The sequence below is a fragment of the Cherax quadricarinatus genome, chromosome 1 (assembly GCF_038502225.1).
Source record: "Cherax quadricarinatus isolate ZL_2023a chromosome 1, ASM3850222v1, whole genome shotgun sequence".
NCBI classification, from domain to species: Eukaryota; Metazoa; Arthropoda; class Malacostraca; order Decapoda; family Parastacidae; genus Cherax; species Cherax quadricarinatus.
In genome coordinates this window covers 70317278-70342896 of record NC_091292.1, presented here as the reverse complement: position 1 = coordinate 70342896, position 25619 = coordinate 70317278, and the positions used below count along the sequence as shown (strand labels likewise).

Below are 25619 nucleotides of genomic sequence, written 5' to 3'. Positions count from 1 at the left end.
GATGAGACAGACAAGCTTGAGGGTGGAAGGCCACAGATGCAAAACGCAAAGCACGTACCCAGACATTTAGTGACCCACTTTTAACCCCCAGTCATTTATCCACCCCTTCGATGGTGTAGACTATAGGGAAACCCTTTCTGTATCAAGATATCTGTCAAATTTAAAGTAGCTGATATTTCTCCTTTAATATCATTGCTATAGTGGCTAACATGTTTGATTCACCACAAACGAGACAGCAGTTAGATTCAGCATGATTCATCGCAATTTATAGTGTTAAATTCACTACTGTGTGAAATTTTTCTTCATATTTCTCCTTTTGTTATGTTCTCTCCTTATCTTCATTGACAGGTTGTTTCAAAGATCTGCGGTGGTGGTGGTGGTGACGTTGATAATGACTGCAGCGGCAGAAGTCAGCAGCACAGTTGATAAACCAGGATGGGAGCCACGCTTCCTTGGGCAAACCAAGTTGAAGGTGAGTGATCCGCAAACCTTTGATCCTCTGTTTCGTGGTGAAATCCTAGTTTAGGTGACGCTGGAGTTTGTCTAGTGCTGAAATCTGTGTAATGGTGATCAACTCATTTTATAAGTCCTAGAAACTGTAGGGAGAATGGGAGGCAATTAAGTTTGATCTCAGGAATGGAAGGCCCGTTTCAGTTCCTTGTATCAAGAACCTCTCACCAACGTCCAGGAACCTACCTTGGCATTGATGTATCTTCCGTTTAGGGAGTACTGGAATCCCTTCACAGTTACCAGAACCTCTTATTTAGATGTTGCTATAGGCTGTGCTGGAATCCCCTTATAGACCTGGAACGGGGTCTGGAACCCAATGAGTGATTAACGTTCATGATCCCGGATGGAAAATCGAATATTTACAAGTAACTTTTTTAACACACTGTGAGTTTCTCGTGCTTTATACTTTAGCAAAGAATGATGATGACATTACTAACGGAACCTCTGGTGTGTGCCCCTGCAGCACGCGGCCTTCATGGAAGCTTACTTCTCCGAGGACGACTCGCTGGAGTACGAAGATAGATGGAACCTCTACATCTCTAGCTTCGACCCTCTGGGCGGGGTAGGTCCTGTTGCACCTGATCATGCAGTGGTTTTCAACCTTTTGACACCTGCGGACTGGTAAAATTTCGAGAAATATTTCGCGGACCGCTAAAGCAGAAATAAAAACCATTATTTATATATAATAGAAATTATTTTTTATTTTGTGTATTAGTTTTTAAATCTAATAATATAAAATAAAAATTCTATAGCTACTTAAAATAACCAGAAACCGAACAATAAACAAAAAGTTCTAATAATATTTAATATTAGAACGTCTTGAATTTTGGAGAAAGCAATATTTAATTCAAATTTTAATTATTATTTACTTCAAGTAAAATTAGTTTGAACTCTGCTTCTGCTTCTTTTCTAGAATGTTTGATAACAATGGCTCCAACCTTGTTTCTGACAGACGTAGCTTGATAACCATGGCTCCAACCTTGTTTCTGACAGACGTAGTTTGATAACCATGGCTCCAACCTTGTTTCTGACAGACGTAGCTTGATAACCATGGCTCCAACCTTGTTTCTGACAGACGTAGCTTGATAACCATGGCTCCAACCTTGTTTCTGACAGACATAGCTTGATAACCATGGCTCCAACCTTGTTTCTGACAGACGTAGCTTGATAACCATGGCTCCAACCATGTTTCTGACAGATGTAGCTTGATAACCATTGCTCCAACCTTACTTCTGACAGACGTAGCTTGATAACAATGGCTCCAACCTTGTTTCTGACAGACGTAGCTTGATAATCGTGGTTCCAACGTTGTTTCTGACAGACGAAGCTTGATAACCATGGCACCAGCGTGGTTTCTGACAGACGTAGCTTGAAAACCGTGGCTCCAGCGTTGTTTCTGACAGACGAAGCGTTGCATTAATATCCATTCGGTTTCTCTGTTTGGTTTTTATCACTGACATGGCTGAAAAAGTCTTCTCACACAAATAAGTAATCGAAAATGAGACCAAAAATTTAGTAGCCCAGTAACTGAGAAATGGACATTCTTTTTCCAGTGATAACCAAAACTGAGACAATGATTGTGTTTTATGTTTGGACACCACAGTGACATCAGAAGACAACCCAAAGGTTGCCTTTACGAGGATACTCATTCGCAGGGTAATAATAATTAAAGCTTTGAGCTAAAGCCCTTAAATGTTGACTTATTATATTGAATATGACTTTTCGATTGACGTCAGCAGTAACCAAAAATTCTTGCAGAAGTGGAAACATTTCTATTTCTTCTTCTTGTACGTGATTATCCCAAAAATATCAGCATCTTTATGAACGCATCTGTCTAATTTCTCATTGTAAAAATATTTGTGCAAAACCCCTGAAGAGAAATATTGAGTTCGCTAAGGAGGCTCAATATGTCCGCCATATACGCAAGCTTATCCATCCATTCCCCATCCAACAAATGTTCTAATAGGGTTACCAGGGGCTTTCTGTAAAGTACATTAGAACATAAGAAAGGATGCCAATAATATTAAGTAGGCCGGTTTATTTTGTAGAAATTATTATTATTATTATTTTTATTATTATTATTATTATTATTAAGTCATAAATTTAGAATTACAAATGATTCACGATGAACTGAAATGTCATCTTATTTCCATCTGTAATTTATGGATTAAAAGCGAATGATTCAGAGTGTCCTAAAAGGAAAATCAAGTTTGATTGTATCATTTCAGCTGGATGAGGTGTACATCACGAGAGCTCCAGGGAGATACCTCTCAGATGTAGCCTCCTGGAACCTGGAAGTGATGGACAAGTCGGCCTACTGGCCCAATAATCCTGACTACCTTCCCAGTGAGTTTATTTGTACAAAAGGTACAGTCGTACCCTTGTTTAGTCGTTTATCGTATTGCCATCTATACATGTCCCAAATGACTTGTATTTTCCTAAATTCTGGAAGAAATGTGGTGAACAGAGGTTCCATGTTTAAATAACAAAAAAGGCACAATACCGTGACTGTGACAAAGTCACAGTGTGACTGTCAATGGTCCAAGTCGGACCGAAACGTCGTCGTAAGCTTCTCTCTTTTATGTGCGGGTTATTTGTGAGGTTCCATGTTGTTAAAATTATGTTACAATTGTTATAATGGGTACAATAACGATTACAGATGTCAACAATGTGGAACTTGCTATGTGAATACTGACGAATATAACAAAGTGGAATTCCGTCATGTGTAGTGTCGCAGAATCAGTGTCAATGAGGCTATATTGTAGAAGGTTAACAAGATTATTATTCCGAATTAAAATGTCTTCAACCAGGACACAGAGGCTCTGCTCAACACTGCTTGTACAAACATACAAAATTAGAGAAAAGATTAATTTACAACACAGCGTAGGATGAATCTCTTGACCTTATAATACATTTTCTGTATTGTGGTAAGGTAACAAAAAAAAAAAAAAAAAGACGAGGAGACAGAAAAATACGTTTAGCCCTTTCAGGGTCCAAGGCCCAAATCTGGAGTCACGCACCAGTGTCCAAGATATTTCAAAAAAAAAATTTGTTATTTTTTCTTATGAAATCGTAGAGAATCTTTTTGTGAAGGTAATAAAACAAAAAGTACGAAAATTGGTGGAAAATTGACGAAATTATGCTCTCGCGAATTTTGATGTGTCAGCGATATTTACGAATCGGCGATTTTGCCGACTTTGACTCCCATTTTAGGCCAATTACATTATTCCAATCAACCAAATTCTTAGCTATTTCACTAGTATTACTTCTATTCTATCGATTGAGCACAAGAAATCGCCAAGTCAACTGTTTCAACTACAAAATAAAGTGATCGGAAATTGTTAATTTGGCCAATTTAACACAAAGTTCAAAATATTCCAATTTCAAAATAGGGTCCAGAATGAACAATGTAGGCATTCCTGGCACTAAACTAACATTTCCTCTGTTCATTAGTTATGTTTTGAGGCTTTACAAATAAATTCCATTTTGATTTTTTATTCACATAATGAATTTTTATTCACACCAAAAAATAGAAGATTTACTGTTATGCAATACTGTAATAATTGTATAAATATCATCACCATATTTGTGAATGTATATTAGACCTACCAGCTGACGTGTATTAGATGTGTGAGGTCGTTTGTTTACTTTTGAATATCGGCAAAAATTTAACATTTCCGCTACTTTGAGCTCAGTTTCAAGCCATTTCCAATGCTAAAACCAATCAAAATCATCTCTATTTCTGTAATATGTCTTCCATTCTATCAAATGAGACCAAGAAATCGCAAATACAACTATAAAAAACATACGAAAAAACACTGCAAAGTTGCTGTTTTAATCGAAAAATCATGATTTCATTTTTTTTCTCTCATTATGCACAGTGTGCTGCAGGATCTGTTTTATGTGGTGCACACATACCACATAGATGTATTCTCTCATATCTAGGCCCAAATGTAAAACTCACAGTTTATCAGAGTGAGCTGAGCTCATGGCGTAGATCTACGGTTTGGACCCTGAACATAAAGCCGTAGATCTACGGGACGGACCCTGAAAGGGTTAGAAAAATGTTGAGAAACTGAGAAGAGGCAAAAATTTTAAAAAGTACAACAATCATATGAATTCAGAAACAGTTTTTATTCTCGTATTTCTCTGTAGCTTCAAAAGTCACTTGTTTTTATTTTTACTTTTTGCATCTTCACTTGACAGTGTCTTTGTCACTTTAGGTTCGATCGGAGGCGCCGAGGGAGTGATCTGGACGTCAGGGTTCCTGGTGACCGGCAAGACTGACGGTCAACTACAGATGTATGACACAACTCAGGACCCAGTCATTGGTCCATACAACATAGCAGCTAATGACTCCGTATGTTGTAGTGAAGATGGTTATGTGTGTGTGTGTGTGTGTGTACTCGCCTAGTTGTACTCACCTAATTGAGGCTGCAGGGGTCGAGTCCTAGCTCCTGGCCCCACCTCTTCACTGGTCGATACTAATTCACTCTCTCCCTGCTCCATGATATTTGTCATACCTCTTCTTAAAGCTATTTATGGAACTTGCTTCCACTACTTCACTCTCCAGATTATTCCACTTCCTGACAACTCTAAGACTAAAGAAATACTTCCTAACATCCCTATGACTCATCTGGGTTTTCAGCTTCCAATTGTGACCCCTTGTTCCTGTTTCCCATCTCTGAAACATTCGATCCTTGTCCACCTTGTCAATGCCTCTCAGTATTTTATACGTTGTTAGCATGTCCCCTCTATCCCTCCCATTCTCTAGTGTCATCAGGTTGAGTTCCCTTAACCTCTCCTCATAAGACAGACCCCTCAGTTCCGGGACTAATCGTGTTGCAAATTTTTGCACTTTCTCCAATTTCTTGACGTGTTTGACAAGGTGAGGGTTTCATACTGGCGCTGCATATTCCAGTATAGGCCTTACGTACACGGTGTACAATGTCGTGAATGACTCCTTACTCAGATGTCTAAACGCCAGTCTCAGGTTTGCCAATCATGATATGTATGCAAGGGATGGGGTTCATCTCTCTGGGGCAGGGGTGGTAGCACTTGCAGACTCGATTGAGAAGGCCATTGGTGAAATGCCTATGATTTTAAACTGATGGAAGATAGAGGTATGGGTGTGTGTGGGAAACAAGCAGGTTGCAACACTAGGGTTGGAAACAGTAAATGTATAAAAGGCATTCAGCATGAAGTTATAAATAAAGACAATAGAACAGGTCAGAAAACAAAGGGGGACAGCAGAGGGCAGCAAGGGACTAGCTCCCTTAAGGTTTACTATACTAATAGCAGGAGTGTTAGAAATAAGATAGATGAGCTAAGATTAATTGCAAGTGCAGGAAACATAGATATTAGTGCTATAACAGAGACCTGGCTCAATCTGAAAGATAGAGAGATGCCATCTGAATGTCACATACAAGGCTATAAATTATTCCACACTGACAGGGTCAACAGGAAAGGTGGTGGAGTAGCGATGTATGTCAGAGACAATTTAAATTGTTGTGTTAGACAAGATATTAAATTAGAAGCGTCAGCCACTGAATCTGTTTGGTTACAGCTTCTCGAGGGCCGAGAAAAACTAATTTTGGGTGTGATTTACAGGGCCCCAAATCTTGATAGGGAGTGCAGTAAACTTCTATGGGACGAAATTCGTAAGGCATCTACATACGAAAATGTTGTGCTAATGGGAGATTTCAACTATAGACAGATTGACTGGAGCAATTTGACAGGAAATTTAGAGTCGGGTGACTTTCTTGATACGATCCAGGATTGTTTTTTAAAACAGTTTGTGACAGAGCCAACTAGGGGAAATAACCTCCTTGACTTGGTTCTTGCCAGTAGGGAAACACTAATTAATAATCTTGAGGTTAATGATGAGCTTGGGGAGAGTGATCACAAATCACTCAGTTTTAACATATCATGGAATTCCCCTAATAATGGCAATCAAGTCTCCGTCCCTGACTTTCGCTTGGCTGATTTCATAGGACTGAAAAATTACTTAGGTGGGCTGAACTGGAATGACCTGACTAGGGGTCAGGTAGGTGGTGATGGTTGCCGATATGATGCTTTCCAGGGCATAGTTCTAGCTGCTCAGTCAAATTATGTTCCAAATAGGGAAATCAGATCAAACAAAAATGATCCTAAATGGATGAACAATAGATTAAAATATCTGATTGGTCAAAAGAGAGGCATATATAGGCAAATCAAAAGAGGAGAGGGGCAATTAAGAAATCGATATATTCAGTTAAAGAGAGAAATAAAAAAGGGAATTAGAAAAGCAAAAAGAGATTATGAGGTTAAAGTTGCAAGAGAATCGAAGACTAACCCAAAAGGATTCTTTCAGGTATACAGAAGTAAGATCAGGGACAAGATAGGCCCACTCAAAAGTTCCTCTGGTCAGCTCACTGACAGTGATAAGGAAATGTGTAGAATTTTTAACACATACTTCCTCTCAGTTTTTACACAGGAGGATACCAGTGATATTCCAGTAATGATAAATTATGTAGAACAGGACGATAATAAACTGTGCACTATTAGGGTCACAAGTGACATGGTCCTTAGGCAAATAGATAAATTAAAACCTAACAAATCCCCAGGCCCTGATGAACTGTATGCAAGGGTTCTAAAGGAATGTAAAGAGGAGCTTAGCACACCTTTGGCTAATCTTTTCAACATATCACTACAAACTGGCATGGTGCCAGATAAGTGGAAAATGGCAAATGTGATACCTATTTTCAAAACAGGTGACAGGTCCTTAGCTTCGAACTATAGACCAATAAGCCTAACCTCCATAGTGGGAAAATTTATGGAATCAATAATTGCCGAGGCAGTTCGTAGCCACCTTGAAAAGCATAAATTAATCAACGAATCTCAGCATGGTTTTACAAAGGGACGTTCCTGCCTTACGAATTTATTAACTTTTTTCACTAAGGTATTTGAGGAGGTAGATCATGGTAACGAATATGATATTGTGTATATGGACTTCAGTAAGGCTTTTGACAGGGTCCCACATCAGAGACTATTGAGGAAAATTAAAGCACATGGAATAGGAGGAGAAATTTTTTCCTGGATAGAGGCATGGTTGACAAATAGGCAGCAGAGAGTTTGCATAAATGGGGAGAAATCAGAGTGGGGAAGCGTCACGAGCGGTGTTCCACAGGGGTCAGTGTTGGGCCCCCTGCTGTTCACAATCTACATAAACGACATAGATGAGGGCATAAAGAGCGACATCGGCAAGTTTGCCGATGACACCAAAATAGGCCGTCGAATTCATTCTGACGAGGACATTCGAGCACTCCAGGAAGATTTGAATAGACTGATGCAGTGGTCGGAGAAGTGGCAGATGCAGTTTAATATAGACAAATGCAAAGTTCTAAATGTTGGACAGGACAATAACCATGCCACATATAAACTAAATAATGTAGATCTTAATATTACGGATTGCGAAAAAGATTTAGGAGTTCTGGTTAGCAGTAATCTGAAACCAAGACAACAGTGCATAAGTGTTCGCAATAAAGCTAATAGAATCCTTGGCTTCATATCAAGAAGCATAAATAATAGGAGTCCTCAGGTTGTTCTTCAACTCTATACATCCTTGGTTAGGCCTCATTTAGATTATGCTGCACAGTTTTGGTCACCGTATTACAGAATGGATATAAATTCTCTGGAAAATGTACAAAGGAGGATGACAAAGATGATCCCATGTATCAGAAACCTTCCCTATGAGGATAGACTAAGGGCCCTGAAACTGCACTCTCTAGAAAGACGTAGAATTAGGGGGGATGTGATTGAGGTTTATAAGTGGAAGACAGGAATAAATAAAGGGGATGTAAATAGTGTGCTGAAAATATCTAGCCTAGACAGGACTCGCAGCAATGGTTTTAAGTTGGAAAAATTCAGATTCAGGAGGGATATAGGAAAGTACTGGTTTGGTAATAGAGTTGTGGATGAGTGGAACAAACTCCCAAGTACCGTTATAGAGGCCAGAACGTTGTGTAGCTTTAAAAATAGGTTGGATAAATACATGAGTAGATGTGGGTGGGTGTGAGTTAGACCTGATAGCTTGTGCTAACAGGTCGGTTGCCGTGTTCCTCCCTTAAGTCAATGTGACCTGACCTGACTAGGTTGGGTGCATTGGCTTAAGCCGGTAGGGACTTGGACCTGCCTCGCATGGGCCAGTAGGCCTTCTGCAGTGTTCCTTCGTTCTTATGTTCTTATGTTCTTATGTAATCTCCCATATGCTGCAGCAGTTATTTGATGGATGTGTGCCTCAGGGGACATGTTCGTTATAATGCTTACCCCAAGATCCTTTTCTTTGTGTGCTTGTGTGTGTGTGTGTGTGTGTGTGTGTGTGTGTGTATGTGTGTGTGTGTGTGTGTGTGTGTGTGTGTGTGTGTGTGTGTGTGTGTGTGTGTGTGTGTGTGTATGTGTGTGTGTTTTCACTTATTTCTACTCACCTGTTTGTGGTTGCAGGGGTCGATTCATAGCTCCTGGCCCCGCCTCTTCACTGATTGCTACTGGGTCCTCTCTCCCTGCTCCATGAGCTTTATCAAACTTCGTCTTAAAACTATGTATGGTTCCCGCCTCCACTACGTCACTTTCTAGGCCATTCTACTTCCTGACAACTCTGTGACTGAAGAAATACTTCCTAACATCACTTTGACACATAGGAGTCTTCAACTTCTAATTGTGACCTCTTGTTTCTGTGTCCCTTCTCTGAAACATTCTGTATTTGTCCACCTTGTCAATTCTTCGCGGTATTTTATATGTCGTTATCATGTCCTCCTTAACCCTCCTGTCCTCTAATGTCGTCAGGCCGATTTCCCTTAACCTATCTTCGTAGGACAATTCCCTTAGCTCTAGGACTAGTCTCCTTGCAAACCTTTGCACTCTCTCTAATTTCTTAACGTGCTTGACCTGGTGTGGATTTCAAACTGGTGCTGCATACTCCAGTATGGGCCTGGCGTACACGGTGTACAGAGTCTTCAACGATTCCTTACTGAGGTATCAGAACGCTATTCTTAGGTTTGCCAGGCGCCCATATGCTACAGCAGTTATCTGGTTAATGTGTGCTTCAGGAGACGTGCTCGGTATTATACTAACCCCTAGATCTTTCTTCTTGAGTGATGTTTGCAGTCTTTGGCCGCCTATATTCTGTCTGTCTGCGATTTTCTTTGCCCTTCTCCGATCTTCATGGCTTTGCATTTGGCGGAGTTAAATTCAAGGAGCCAGTTGCTGGACCAGGTGTCCAGCCTGTCCAGGTCTATTTGAAGTCCTGTCTGATCCTCATCTGATTTAATTCTTCTCATTAACTTCACATCATCTGCAAACAGGGACACTTCTGAGTCTATCCCTTCCGTCATGTCATTCACACACACACACACACACACACGTGTGTGTGTGTGTGTGTACTCACCTAATTGTGTTTGTAGGGGTCGAGACTCAGCTCCTGGCCCCGCCTTTTCACTGACCGCTATATGTGTTATATGTTATATGTGCCTGTTCCTCTAGCTTCTGTACTAATCTCTTGTGAGGAACTGTGTCGAAGGCCTTCTTGCAGTCCAAGAAAATGCAATCAACCCACCCCTCCCTCTCATTTCTTACTACAGTTACTTTGTCATAAAACTCTAGTAGGTTTGTGACACAGGATTTGCCTTCCATGAATCCGTGCTGCCGTTTATAATCTTGTTCCGCTCCAGGTGCTCCACCACTCTCCTGATAATCTTCTCCATGACTTTGCATACTTTACACGTCAGTGACACTGGTCTATAATTTAGTGATTCATTTCTGTCTCCTTTCTTAAAGATGGGGACTACATTTGCCTTCTTCCATACATCAGGTAGTTGCCCAGTTTCAAGGGAAGTGTTGAAGATTTTGCTTAGTGGCAAACGTAGTGTCTCTGCTCCCTCTCTAAGGACCCACGGAGAGATGTTGTCCGGTCCCACCGCCTTTGAGGTATCAAGGTCACTTAGGAGCTTCTACACCTCCTCCTCAGTTGTATGTAATTCATCCAACACTTGTTGGTATATCCCTTGTTGATGTACGCAACTGTTTTGTCTTCCCAGTGTCCCTTCAGCCTCCACTGTAAATACTTCCTGAAATCTCATGTTGAGCTTCTCACATACTTCTTGGTCTTTTCTAGTGAGCTCCCCACCTCAGCCTGATTACCTGGTCCTTGACTGTACTCTTCCTCCTGATGTGGCTGTAAAGTAGTTTCGGGTCAGACTTGACTTTCGATGCTATGTCGTTTTCATACTGCCGCTGCGCCTCCCTCCTTATCTGTGCATACTCGTTCCTGACTCGTAGATTAATCTCTTGATTTTCCTGAGTCTTTTTTTTTTTTTTTTTTTTTTTTTTTTTTTTTTTTTTTTTTTTTTGTGTGTGTGTGTGTGTGTGTGTGTGTGTGTGTGTGTGTGTGTGTGGGTGTGTGTACTCACCTAGTTGTACTCACCTAGTTGTACTCACCTAGTTGAGGTTGCGGGGATCGAGTCCAAGCTCCTGGCCCCGCCTCTTCACTGATCGCTACTAGGTCACTCTCCCTGAGCCGTGAGCTTTATCATACCTCTGCTTAAAGCTATGTATGGATCCTGCCTCCACTACATCGCTTCCCAAACTATTCCACTTACTGACTACTCTGTGGCTGAAGAAATACTTCCTAACATCCCTGTGATTCATCTGTGTCTTCAGCTTCCAACTGTGTCCCCTTGTTACTGTGTCCAATCTCTGGAACATCCTGTCTTTGTCCACCTTGTCAATTCCTCTCAGTATTTTGTATGTCGTTATCATGTCCCCCCTATCTCTCCTGTCCTCCAGTGTCGTCAGGTTGATTTCCCTTAACCTCTCCTCGTAGGACATACCTCTTAGCTCTGGGACTAGTCTTGTTGCAAACCTTTGCACTTTCTCTAGTTTCTTTACGTGCTTGGCTAGGTGTGGGTTCCAAACTGGTGCCGCATACTCCAATATGGGCCTAACGTATACGGTGTACAGGGTCCTGAACGATTCCTTATTAAGATGTCGGAATGCTGTTCTGAGGTTTGCTAGGCGCCCATATGCTGCAGCAGTTATTTGGTTGATGTGCGCTTCAGGAGATGTGCCTGGTGTTATACTCACCCCAAGATCTTTTTCCTTGAGTGAGGTTTGTAGTCTCTGACCCCCTAGACTGTACTCCGTCTGCGGCCTTCTTTGCCCTTCCCCAATCTTCATGACTTTGCACTTGGTGGGATTGAACTCCAGGAGCCAATTGCTGGACCAGGTCTGCAGCCTGTCCAGATCCCTTTGTAGTTCTGCCTGGTCTTCGATCGAGTGTATTCTTCTCATCAACTTCACGTCATCTGCAAACAGGGACACCTCAGAGTCTATTCCTTCCGTCATGTCGTTCACAAATACCAGAAACAGCACTGGTCCTAGGACTGACCCCTGCGGGACCCCGCTGGTCACAGGTGCCCACTCTGACACCTCGCCACGTACCATGACTCGCTGCTGTCTTCCTGACAAGTATTCCCTGATCCATTGTAGTGCCTTCCCTGTTATCCCTGCTTGGTCCTCCAGTTTTTGCACCAATCTCTTGTGTGGAACTGTGTCAAACGCCTTCTTGCAGTCCAAGAAAATGCAATCCACCCACCCCTCTCTCTCTTGTCTTACTGCTGTCACCATGTCATAGAACTCCAGTAGGTTTGTGACACAGGATTTCCCGTCCCTGAAACCATGCTGGCTGCTGTTGATGAGATCATTCCTTTCTAGGTGTTCCACCACTCTTCTCCTGATAATCTTCTCCATGGTTTTGCATACTATACATGTCAGTGACACTGGTCTGTAGTTTAATGCTTCATGTCTGTCTCCTTTTTTAAAGATTGGGACTACATTTGCTGTCTTCCATGCCTCAGGCAATCTCCCTGTGTGTGTACTCACCTAATTGTACTCACCTAATTGTGGTTGCAGGGGTCGAGACTCAGCTCCTGGCCCCGCCTCTTCACTGATCGCTACTGGATCCTCTCTCTCTCTGCTTCCTGAGCTTTGTCATACCTCTTCTTAAAACTATGTATGGTTCCTGCCTCCACTACTTCACTTGCTAGGCTATTCCACTTGCTGACAACTCTATGACTGAAGAAATACTTCCTAACGTCCCTGTGACTCGTCTGAGTCTTCAGCTTCCAGTTGTGACCCCTTGTCCCTGTGTCCCCTCTCTGGAACATCCTATCTCTGTCCACCTTGTCTATTCCCCGCAGTATCTTGTATGTCGTTATCATGTCTCCCCTGACCCTTCTGTCCTCCAGTGTCGTCAGTCCGATTTCCCTTAACCTTTCCTCGTACGACATTCCCTTGAGCTCTGGGACTAGCCTTGTTGCAAACCTTTGTACTTTCTCTAACTTCTTGACGTGCTTGACCAGGTGTGGGTTCCAGACTGGTGCTGCATACTCCAGTATGGGCCTAACATACACAGTGTACAGTGTCTTGAACGATTCCTTATTAAGGTATCGGAACGCTATTCTCAGGTTTGCCAGGCGCCCGTATGCTGCAGCGGTTATTTGGTTGATGTGTGCCTCCGGTGATGTGCTCGGTGTTATGGTCACCCCAAGGTCTTTCTCCCTGAGTGAGGTCTGTAGTCTTTGTCCACCTAGCCTATACTCTGTCTGCGGTCTTCTTTGCCCCTCCCCAATCTTCATGACTTTGCATTTGGCTGGATTGAATTCGAGAAGCCAGTTACTGGACCACATGTCCAGCCTCTCCAGGTCTCTTTGCAGTCCTGCCTCATCCTCGTCCGATTTAATTCTTCTCATCAACTTCACGTCATCTGCGAACAGGGACACTTCAGAGTCTATTCCTTCCATCATGTCGTTCACATATATCAAAAATAGCACTGGTCCTAGAACTGACCCCTGTGGGACCCCGCTCGTAACAGGCGCCCACTGTGATACCTCTTCACGTACCATGACTCGTTGCTGCCTCCCTGTCAGGTATTCCCTTATCCATTGCAGTGCCCTTCCTTTTACGTGTGCCTGATCCTCCAGCTTCTGCACTAATCTCTTGTGGGGAACTGTGTCAAAGGCCTTCCTGCAGTCTAGGAAAACGCAATCTACCCAACCCTCTCTCTCATGTCTTACTTCTGTTACCTTGTCATAAAACTCCAGGAGGTTTGTGATACAAGATTTGCCTTCCATGAACCCATGCTGGGGCCGTGTGTGTGTGTGTGTGTGTGTGTGGGTGGGTGTTCACATATTTGTAGCTACAACAGCAGAGTTATGCTCGTAGTGCCCCGGTCTTGAGTGTTTCTCAGTGTGTGTATATGAGTGAATGTGTATATTGATTTATAAAGTTGTAAATATAAGTGTGTCTATCGGAATATATATATATATATATATATATATATATATATATATATATATATATATATATATATATATATATATATATATATATATATATATATATATATATATATATATATATATATATATATATATGAGTTTTTAAAAGAAGTTTTGCAATATACTAACATTTTACAATAGTCATTGTTCTTTTGAGCATCTTAAAGTTATTTTTCAGAATCAGAAGAGACTGATCTCAGACCGTAATTTGAGTAACAGAAAACTCACCTTTTGACTCAGATTCAGCCTCATACAAGTTTTTAAACCAAAGCTAAGCATGAGCCTCATCTTTAAAGTTAGTTCCCGAGTTAGAAACAAACTTGGTCCACCTCAAGCCCTAACGTAAACATTAACTTTTCTATCCTCATGACGGAAGAAACTTCATATTCTTCATCTTTAAGACACAACAGTTACCATCATCTCCATCTTCAAGACATTTTTCACCATCATCTCCATCCTCAATTATTATTATTATAATCAAAAAGAAGCGCTAAGCCACAAGGGCTATACAGCTCTCCATCCTCAAGAGACAATATTCGCCATCTCCATTTTTATGGCACAACAATCAACCCTATTCCCCTCCAATCTTTAAACAAGAAGCACTATCTCCTCAATCTTCAAGACACAACAATCACCCTATTCCCTTCCAATCTTTAAGACAAGACGTGTCATCTTCCCCTCCATTTTCAATGCATTGTCCACCACACAGGACGAGTGGTCGTACCATCGTGTGGTGTGGAAGGATATGGACATCGATGGAGATCTGGACGCACTCACAGCCAGATTCCACAAGCCTTTGATCGGTATGTACTCATGTACTCTCTCATGTATGTACTCAGTCCCGGCACATGTTTTTACTAAGCTCCCCACGCATTATGTGCTTATCCCCTGTTCATGTATGTATTTAACCCCTGCTTGTGTATGTATTCAACCCTTACTCACGTATGAACTAACTCCTGCTCAAGTACGTACTCAGCACCCGCTCATGTCTTTACCCAGCACCCTCTCACGTCTTTACTCAGTTCCCATACAATTATGTATTCATCCCCTACACTTGTAAATACTCACATCCAAAATAATATACCATCCATGGGTCGTGAAGAAAAAATTATGTAAAATAAATGAAGAATTAATGAAAGACATCCTCGAAGATTGCATCGTCATGACCCGCGTGGGTACCAGTGATTTAGTGCACTACAGATCAGAGGCTATGTTAGATTTTCGAAGATAACGGGAAACTATTTTATTTACAAGCTTACGTACTTCCAAGATTTAAAGACACTCTCTTGTACACAGTGTAAAGCCGCGAGAATTAGCAAGACACCGCAACCTTGATATAAGAGGAACGACAAGTATGAGCACACAAACTGGGAACTTTAATTAACTTTTGTTATTGTAGTAACAAGTGTAGAATTACCGACAAAATGTTAGGCATATGGACACAGATGCAACTAATAGGACATTGTATTTTGGCAACGTTTAGCTTTCCGCGAGCTTTGTCAAGCCGTAACAGCTTGACAAAGTCGTCCGCCTGGTGATGTCTGCCTGGCCGTTGGGAATGGCCGTGGAGCTGTTGTGGGGCATGGCCGTGGGGCTGGCCGTGGGGCATGGCCGTGGGGCTGGCCGTGGGGCATGGCCGTGGGGATGGCCGTGGGGCTGGCCGTGGGGCTGGCCATGGGGCTGGCCGTGGGGAATGGCCGTGGAGCTGGTTGTGGGGCATGGCCGTGGGGCATGGCAGTGGGGCTGGCCGTGGAGCTGGCCGTGGGGCACGGCCGTGGGGCTGGCCGTGGGGCTGGCCGTGGGGCTGGCCGTGGGGAATGGCCGTGGAGCTGGTTGTGGGGCATGGCCGTGGGGCATGGCCGTGGGGCATGGCAGTGGGGCTGGCCGTGGAGCTGGCCGTGGGGCACGGCCGTGGGGCTGGCCGTGGGGCTGGCCGTGGGGCTGGCCGTGGGGAATGGCCGTGGAGCTGGTTGTGGGGCATGGCCGTGGGGCATGGCCGTGGGGCATGGCAGTGGGGCTGGCCGTGGAGCTGGCCGTGGGGCACGGCCGTGGGGCTGGCCGTGGGGCATGGCCGTGGGGCATGGCCGTGGGGCTGGCTGTGGGGCTTGCCGTGGGGCTGGCCGTGGGGCTGGCCGTGGGGCTGGTTGTGGGGCTGGCCGTGGGGCATGGGCGTGGGGCATGGCCGTGGGACTGGCCGTGGGGCTGGCCATGGGGCATGGCCGTGGGGCTGGCTGTGGGGCTGGCCGTGGGGCTGGCCGTGGGGCTGGCCGTGGGGCTGGCCGTGGGGCATGGCCGTGGGGCTGGCTGTGGGGCTGGCCGTGGGGCTGTCCGTGGGGCTGGCCGTGGGGCTGTCCGTGGGGCTGGCCGTGGGGCTGTCTGTGGGGCTTGCCGTGGGGCTGGTCCCTACTCTGTACCAATCATGGTCATGGGGCAAGATTCTCACTCTACTGTAACGTTGTCATTCTCATAACCTGGTATTAGTTCACATACATAACTTTAGCGTTTCAGATACTTTAATGTTTTTGTATAGAAGAAAATTCAGCAAATCAGTACTCACCTAACTGTACTCACCTAATTGTGGTTGCAGGGGTCGAGACTCAGCTCCTGGCCCCGCCTCTTCACCGAGTGCTACTAGGTCCTCTCACTCCCTGCTCCATGAGCTTCATCATACCTCATCTTAAAGCTATGTATGGTTCCTGCCTCCAATACGTCACTTGCTAGGCTATTCCACTTCCTAACTACTCTATGACTGAAGAAATACTTCCTAACATCCCTTTGACTCATCTGAGTCTTCCACTTCCAATTGTGACCCCTTGTTTCTGTGTCCCATCTCTGGAACATTCTGTCTCTGTCCACCTTGTCTATTCCATGCAGTATTTTTTATGTCGTTATCATGTCTCCCCTAACCCTCCTGTCCTCCAGTGTCGTCAGGTCAATTTCCCATAACCTTTCTTAATAGGACATTGCCCTTAGCTCTGGAAATAGCCGTATCGCAAACCTTTGCGCTTTCTCTAATTTCTTGATGTGCTTGATCAAGTGTGGGTTCCAAACAGGTGCTGCATACTCCAGTATGGGCCTGACGTATGTGGTGAACAGTGTCTTGAACGATTCCTTATTAAGGTATCAGAACGCTGTTCTCATGTTTGCCAGGCGCCCATATGCTGCAGCAGTTATCTGGTTGATGTGTGCTTCCGAAGACGTGCTCGGTATTATACTCACCCCAAGATCTTTCTCCTTGAGCGAGGTTTGCAGTCTTTGGCCTCCTAGCCTATACTCTGTCTGCGGTCTTCTGTGCCCTTTCCTGATCTTCATGACTTTGCATTTTGCGGGGTTAAATTTGAGAAGCCAGTTGCTGGACCAGGTGTCCAGTCTGTCCAGGTCTCTTTAAAGTCCTGCCTGATCCTCATCTGATTTAATTTTCCTCATTAACTTCACATAATCTGTAAACAGGGACACTTCTGAGTCTAACCCTTCCTTCACGTTATTCATATATACCAAAAATTACATTGGTACTAAGACCAACCCCTGTGGGACCCCGCTCATCACAGGTGCCCACTGTGATACCTAATCATGCACCATGACTGGTTGTTGCCTCCCTGTCAGGTATTCTCTGATCCATTGCAGTGCCCTTTCTGTTAAATGTGCCTGATCCTCTAGCTTCTGCACTAATCTCTTGTGAGCAACTGTGTCAAAGGCTTTCTTGCAGTCTAAGAAGATGCAATCAACCCACCCGTCTCTCTCATGTCTTACTTCTGTTACTTGATCATAAAATTCCAGGTTTGTGACACAGGATTTGCCTTCCATAAATCTGTGCTGGTTGGCATTTATACTCTTGTTCCGGGCTGCCCTGGGTGACACAATTTAGGGGGTGACACCATAGAGCCTCTTAAGAAGGTAACACTAATGACCAAAACCATGCTGCAGCAACCTAAGAGAAAAATCTTTCGTTTCTATATAGCCTATTATAGGATTACAGAGTACAAATAGGCCTATATAGGGAAAATCATTGATTTTTATGATGTGAAAGATGATTTTGCAGGATTGAAGGCAAGGAAATGAAATAGTAAGTAAGTAAGTAAGTAAATTTATTCAGGTATACACAAATACAGTTACATAGAATTATCATACATAGCAGCATATGTGTAGAGAACCTGGGATAACCCAAAAAAGTCAGACAGAGTGACTTATTTTCATTGGGGTCCTTTTACCTTATTATTATAATATAAAGGTTATAATATTTTCTTATTATTCTACAATGAAGATAACATCTTATTATCATACTAAAAAGACTATCTACTACACGAGGGTCATTAAGACTATCTACAATACGAGGGTCATTACTAGGAATAAGGTAAAATTTACACGTATTTTAGCTAAAAAATAGAAAATCATTCCCCTCCCTTTCTGTAGCTTCATTCATCAGACACTTTTTGGCAGTCTTCTTGAACTGGTTCATGCTATGACTGGCTTTTACATGTGCGGGCAGTCTGTTCCATTCCTTTATTGCTGTACAATAAAAGGTGTTTGAAGCCTGGCCACTGACTGTGGGTACTACAAAGTTGTGCTCTCTCCCCCTAGTACTATGATTGCTTTGGTTCCCAACCTTGACAAAATTGACAGCAAGATATTCTGGACACTGATCGTGAGCAATTTTATAAACATGATTTAGCTTCAGTTGTTTTACTCTGTCTTCAACATTCAGCATATCCAACTGCTGTAATTCATCCTGGCCTACATGTTCTCTTGGTCCCAGCCCCAGGATGAATCTTACGATTTTGTTCTGGGTGATTTGCAGTCTATCTTTCAGTTTTTTTGTCAAGGCAGAATACCATGAAGAGCAAGCGTAATCCATATGGCATTGTATAAGGGCTAGACATAGGGTCCTGCGAGCCTCAGTAGGTAGACACTGTGCTTGTCTATACAGGAACTTCAGTCTGGCATTCGCTTTCTTTACTACACTGTTCCCTATCAATTCTCCTGACATGCATGGGTCAAAGGGGATTCCCAGATATTTTACTGATGAAACCAAAGTGATGGACTCCCCATTACACTGAACATTAAAATTATTTACCCTTCTCAGTTTATGTTTCGTTCCAAAGAGAATGGCTTCAGTTTTCCCTAGGTGTAATGATAGTTTGTTGTCTAATAACCATTTGCTGCAGGAATCCAGTTCCAGTGTTAAAACATTAGCAATATCTTGTGGGTCTTTACCTGTCACTAACAGAGCACTGTCATCTGCATACAGTAGGAGTTTGCACTTGACACTGATAGGCATATCATTGACATAACATAAGAATAATAAGGGACCCAGAATACTACCTTGGGGAACTCCACATGTTATCGGCAGGGGTTCTGATTCCGTTTTGTTGATTTTGACTATTTGTCTCCTGTTGCTAAGGTAGGACTTAAACCAGTCTACAGAACCTATACCGATAGCTTGAAGTTTCTTACATAATATATTGTGGTTGACAGTATCGAAGGCCTTTTGCAGGTCTAAGGTTACCATACCTATGAGGTTCCCTTTTGACATTTCAGTTCTCAGGTAATCCATCAGATTAATAAGGGAGGTATCGGTTGAGTAGGATCTTCTAAAGCCCGATTGATAGCTATGGAAAATGCTGTTGTCATTAAGGTACTTAACTACTTGAGAATACACCGCCCTCTCCAGAATTTTAGATATTATACTAAGTATACTAACAGGTCTATAGTTGCTTACATCAGACCTATTATTTTTCTTGAAGATAGGAGTAACTCTGGCCTCCTTGAACCCCTCCGGTACGGTATTAGTGGTGATTGATAGATTTATTATGTGAGCAATAGGGATTGACAGTTCAGAAGCACCATCTTTTAGGAACTTAGACGGGATGTTATCAGGGCCTGTGCTCTTAGTTGGGTTTAACCTGCTTAGTTCTTTTTGAATGAAGTCATGAGATACACTTTCTAGTTGACAACTGTTTGGGGTTACCCCTTTATTGGTATAGTATGTTTGAAACTTATCAGAGTCTGTGTTAAAGGTATTTGATGCAGCTGGTAGTTTACTTACTAGTGTTGATGCAACAGATGTGTAGTAGGAATTAAAGCAATTTGCCACCTTAGATGTTTCGTGGCATACCTCATTATCGATAGTGAGTACTATGTTAGACCTATCTACTGGCTTATGGCTATACCCCAACTGTTTTAGTTGTTGCCAGAGCTTTCTGGGGTTATGCTTATACTCTTCAAATTTTGAGCAGTAGTGCTTTGCCTTTGCTCCTTTTATAAGCCTCTGTACTCTGTTCCTCACCCTTTGGAATTCATTTAGTGCTGCAATATCCTGTCTGTTTGCTTTAAATCTTTTTAGCAGCTGGTCTCTGAATTTCATATTATCTAATATCTCAGTAGTCATCCAGGGTTCAGTTCTTCGTTTAATCCTAACCTCTTTAACTGGTGCAATATTATTAAGAATGGTAGTGAACATTGTTTTGAATTTTTCCCAGGCATCATTTACGTCCGTGCAACTTGTCATCTCTGTCCAGTCACAATTGTGTAGCCTATTTACCAGTGTTTCTTTACTGTAGTTTCTAGTTGACCTCATTTTTATTGTCCTGTGTAGGCCTATCCTATCCCTAGTGATTTTCCTGGTGCAGTAAATGATGAAATGATCACTAAGACCTGTGGTAATGACGCCTGACTGACTAATGTTCTCAGCGCGGTTACAAAGTATGTGGTCAATTAGGGTGGCTGAGAACTGTGTGATCCGGGTTGGTGTATTAATTAATTGGGTGTAGCTATTTAATCCTAGAATTTGCTTATACCTTTTGCATAGCCAGTTATTTTGCTGCTGAAAACAGATATTGAAGTCGCCCAGTATTATTGTCTCGCAATTGTTTTCAACTCCGGACAAGACTCTGGAAAAGTCTTCTAAGAACTGGTCCTGGGTAGGAGGGCGGTAACTAGTTCCTACTAAAATGGGTTTGGTCTTGGGAAGCAGCACTTCAAACCATAGAATCTCCAGTTTATTGTTATTTAAATCAGGTCTTGGGTTGTAAGCTAAGTCATTTCTAATGTAGGCACATACTCCACCACCCTTTCTGTTCCTATCTAAGCGTTTTATATTGTAACCTTCTGTTTTGACCTCGTCGTCAGTCACCGTATCATCCAACCAAGATTCAGAGATGGTTATAACTGCCGCCCTAATTTTGTTAGTTAGAATCCTAATCTCTGCCAATTTAGGAAGAAGTGATCTTGCATTGACATGAATAAAGTGAAGGCCTGTTTTCATAAAACAATCATAATCATCAATATATGGCAATGGGTCATTTGTATTAAAATTAGGTAAATCAATGTCATCACTGCTAAAGGGTAACTGTGCCAAAGTGCATTTGTTACACACAAAATGAATTCTGGCACCGTTGCTATAATTGTACATACATCCATCATGCACCCACCCCTTACACATTTTACATAAGGTGCCTTTTCTGTTTTTCATGCGTACTTTAGTACAGTGTATGCACCTGTTTGGTAGTGTTTGAGATAATAATGGCTGTATTGTCTCACATTGACCTATGTATGCATTAGATATGGAGTTAAGGTTATCATCCCTAGCTTCTAGACCGTCATTATCGCCGTCATTTATCTGTCTGTTTTGCCTCTGCACAATAGTTTGAGGTCCTGGATTAATTTGGATATCACCACTTAAGAGCGCTACAATAAGAGCTGTGTGCCACTGTTTTTGTTTGGGTATCCGGTGTTGCCATACCTTGCGGCGATAGTGAGGTTTACTTTTCTGGTAGGATGGCAACTGTTGGGCTTTTACTGTCCAGGGTGCTGTTACTCCATTCACCTTTTCCAGCCCCCATGACTGATTTCTTTCTTCTTGGAATTGAAGAAGAAATATAAATATAATTATGGCAGCCTGTACCCCTCTAATGCCTGCCATTTTCACTCTTCGCTCTTTTACTCATATACAATAATATTTATTTCAGATTCTTTGAGATGTTACCTGTACTCAAGGTTAAATCAGAATTAGTTTTTTTCTTTATTTTTCAAGTTTTTTTTCATTGTTGAAGATGAATAAATGTAGGATCTGTTGCCTGTACTCAAATTGGTATTTGAGTTTATTTTTCCTCATTATTACTACGATTATTTATTTTATCATTAATAAAGTTTGGTTTATGGCCTTTAAACATTCTCATTGCTAAACATTAGTCACTGGTCATGTGTTGAGAAATGGATTACCAGCTAAGTTTATAACTTTAAATATAGGGAATACTTAGCTGATAAAAGACAGCAAATCGTCTGCACAGCCGCTCCTGCAGATGAGGTCTTGAATTGTTGTCATGATTATCTCTCAACGGGCTGTAATAGATCATATTATGTAAACAATAAATTACCCCTAGGGGGTGTTATGTCAGCATATTTCATTCACAGATTGCTGACAAAGATACTTGTGTGGACTCAAAAGTCCGCACCTCACTGCCGACTATAGGTTGATTACAAACTCCTTGCAACTCAAGAACTGCGCAGTCCCCTGTACTACAAGAAATTCGTAACCTACCTTGCTCTTGTAGCGTGAGCTATGGTGTTCTTCACACCTTCGACAGGTATCGGTGACTTGATAGAAGCTGAAGTGTCCTTGGATGTCCACGTCTTCCATAGTCTAGGAATACACACACTGGTACACTATGTTCCACAAGATTTGTCTTTATTGTTCACAATCTTATCACTGAAGAAGCTGATCACACTTCTCTTAAATGTTTATTGTGTTTTGTGAGACACTTTGTTCACACTAACACACGGATCAGTGTTCTTTGTTGGTTATCCTGGCATCAGTGTGACTCTCAGTAGAGTCAAAAGTAATCTGACCTCACAACGCCCCATGCCGTCACTGCCCCTAGCACGTAAAGGAAAAGCTGACCTAGTGCTTTTTCTTCCTTGCCACTTCCTTCATGAAGCAAAGCAGAATGTTTGATTCTTGCTGTCTTAAGCATAGACAACAATGTACACTATCTTTACCTTGGTAATAAAGTGGGAGCAGGATTTTCCGTAATTGCCCTGCTAAGGTAAGAGATGGACTGTCTTTTATTAAATTACACTTTGCAACACTGGAGTCTTGCACGGAGCGGAGGTCGCTTGATGTCGCATACTCGTACTGCATCTGGGATCAATTACTCGATGTAGCAGTAAACAAGATGCTTGCCTCTTCTGAAAGGGCTGGGCCCCTCAGGGCTGAAAAGGGCTGAAAGGGGCTGAAGGGGGTTGATACCCCCCTCCTGGAGAAAATTTCTCCACACTGGTGGGCAGCGGAGGTTTGCTGCAGGTGAACTATTCATCACTTAACATTAATTTGATTTTCTCACTCGCCACCACTGTTGCTTGCCTTTTCTGAACAGCTTTAGTCTGTGTGGTTTCTGGAGAATCACCAATTTTATTTTCAACACTGTAATTCTAATGGCACTAGTTTATTTATTGTCCACTTATTCACTACACCTTTGCTTAAAACATCAACTGTCCTGATGATTCCATTTGCATCAGGATATATGGTCACAATTTTTCCAAGTGGCCACTGGGACCTCGGACCATCATTGTCATAATCACTATGTCTCCAGTTTTTAAGGACTTATGATTTTCAGGAACACCAGCTCCATAGAAGTGTTCTCTCAATGAGGTGAGATAGTCTTCTCGCCAAATTTTCTCCCAACGTTCAATCGCTTTATTAAGGTGTTTGAATTTACGTCTGAGTTGCTCAGGTTCGAAATAAGTAGGATCCTCTATGATTTCTTTATCATTCATGGGAGGAACAGGTTCGAGCCTTCTGCCATGGAGTAAATGAGATGGACTTAACACTTCTAAATTGTCCAGATCATCGGTAACGTAAGTTAGAGGTCTGTTGTTGACTCTATTTTCTATTTCAGTCACAACTGTACGGAATTCTTCTAAGTCGATTCTTTGACGATGAAGAGTCTTCCTTAAACAACATTTTACAATGCCGATCATTCTTTCATATAATCCGCCGTGCCATGGAGATTTAGGAGGAATGTATCTCCAACGACAACTGCGTTGATTCAGCATCTGTTGTACTTCTGGTTGATCAAAGATCTTGCTTATATAAGCAGCACCAGCAACAAAGTTCGTTGCATTGTCTAAAATCATCAGTCTGGGACACGCCCTTCTGGCTGCAAACCTTCTGAATAATTTGATAAAGATTTCAGCAGACATGTCAGTGGCTACTTCTAGATGTACTGCTCTAGTCGTAGCACAAGTGAACAAACAGATGTACACCTTGATGGGAACTTTGTCAACTGTTTTGGTTAAAATTATTGGTCCAGTGTAATCTACACCTGTCACCTCAAATGGAGTGACATGATAAACTCTTTCAGAGGGATATGGAGGTGGACCTGGATACTGACATACTCGCATATCATAGTGACGACAAGTAATACAGTCCTTTATTTGTTTTTTCACACTTTGTCGACCTTGAGGTATCCAGTAGGATTGCCGTATATGACAAAGTGTGTCAGCTACCCCACCATGTAACACGTTACTGTGGGCGTTTTGCACAATCAGTTTTGTTAGCCAATGATTCTTGGGGATCAATATTGGATTTATGGCTTCTTTAGGTAGTGAAGAATTATGAATTCTTCCTCGACATCTTATAATCTTTTCTGAGTCGAGATAAAGTCCTAAAAAATTAATCATAACAGGTTTTTTTGGGGATTTATCTTGTGTTTCCAGAAATTTATATTCTGTAGAGAAAACAACTTTCTGTATTAGTTTCACCCAGTATTTAATGGGTTCAAGACATTCATAATCAGGTTTTATTCCTTTAATGAATTTAAATACAAGAGCTGTAACTCTTAAGAGTTTACCCAAAGATGAGTATTTAGATCCATCAATGACTATTTCTGTTGTGTCTGCAGTATTTACGCAACTTATTTCTGCTGTGTTCAAGCAAACTGTTTCTTCTGGCATAATGTGAGCTTTTTGCTGAGGCCAGTTATTTTCATTAGAGAGCCAGTTCGGTCCGTGGAGCCATAATTTATTATCCACACATTTCTTGAGTGGGACACCACGTGACAACATGTCAGCTGGATTCTCTTGGGTAGAGACGTGGAGAAAGAGATAATCTCTCTGCATCTCTTTTATTTCTGCTACTCTATTCTGTACATAGACCAACTTACTCTTATTATTTCTTAACCACTGGAGAACTGCTTCATTATCACTCCAGATCACGGTTTTTTCAATAGTGAGATGATCAAGTACTTTGTTGAGATAGACAGCTAATTTTGTACCTACATAAAGTGCTGTCAGTTCCAATTGTGGTACTGTTCTGACCTTCAAGGGTGCTACCCTGGCCTTTGAAGCAATTAGTGTACTTCCTTCAGCATTACTCATGTAAGCTACAGCGCCATAACCTCTGGTTGACGCATCACAGAACACATGTAATGTGTAATTGTTTCCCTCTTGACCTATTTGTCTGGAAATTTAATTTGATGAAGTTGCTTAAACTCCTTGGATATTTCATCCCATGCTTGACTCATTTCTAGAGGCAAGTTCTCATCCCATCCAATTTTGAGTTTCCATGCATCTTGCATAAGCATTTTACCCTTTATGGTAATTGGTGAGACGAGTCCTAGAGGATCAAAACATTGTGATACCTCTGACAGTAAACTACGTTTAGTGAGTGTACTGCATGATTTATTGTTTATCCTTTTGAGACTCAAAGTATCTTCCTGTGTGTTCCAATTAAGTGTCAGC

At 42.2% G+C, this 25619-nt stretch overlaps 1 protein-coding gene across 1 annotated transcript in view; it reads left to right on the top strand.

Annotated features, from left to right (window-relative positions):
- The window catches only part of LOC128685630 (uncharacterized), a 46461-nt gene that overhangs the window by 7243 nt on the left and 13599 nt on the right, over nucleotides 1-25619 (top strand). The window contains exons 2-6 of the mRNA XM_070082671.1: nucleotides 349-472; nucleotides 974-1072; nucleotides 2739-2856; nucleotides 4734-4870; nucleotides 14593-14686. Coding sequence (XP_069938772.1) covers nucleotides 349-472; nucleotides 974-1072; nucleotides 2739-2856; nucleotides 4734-4870; nucleotides 14593-14686 — 572 coding nt within the window. The remainder of the gene's footprint in view (nucleotides 1-348; nucleotides 473-973; nucleotides 1073-2738; nucleotides 2857-4733; nucleotides 4871-14592; nucleotides 14687-25619) is intronic.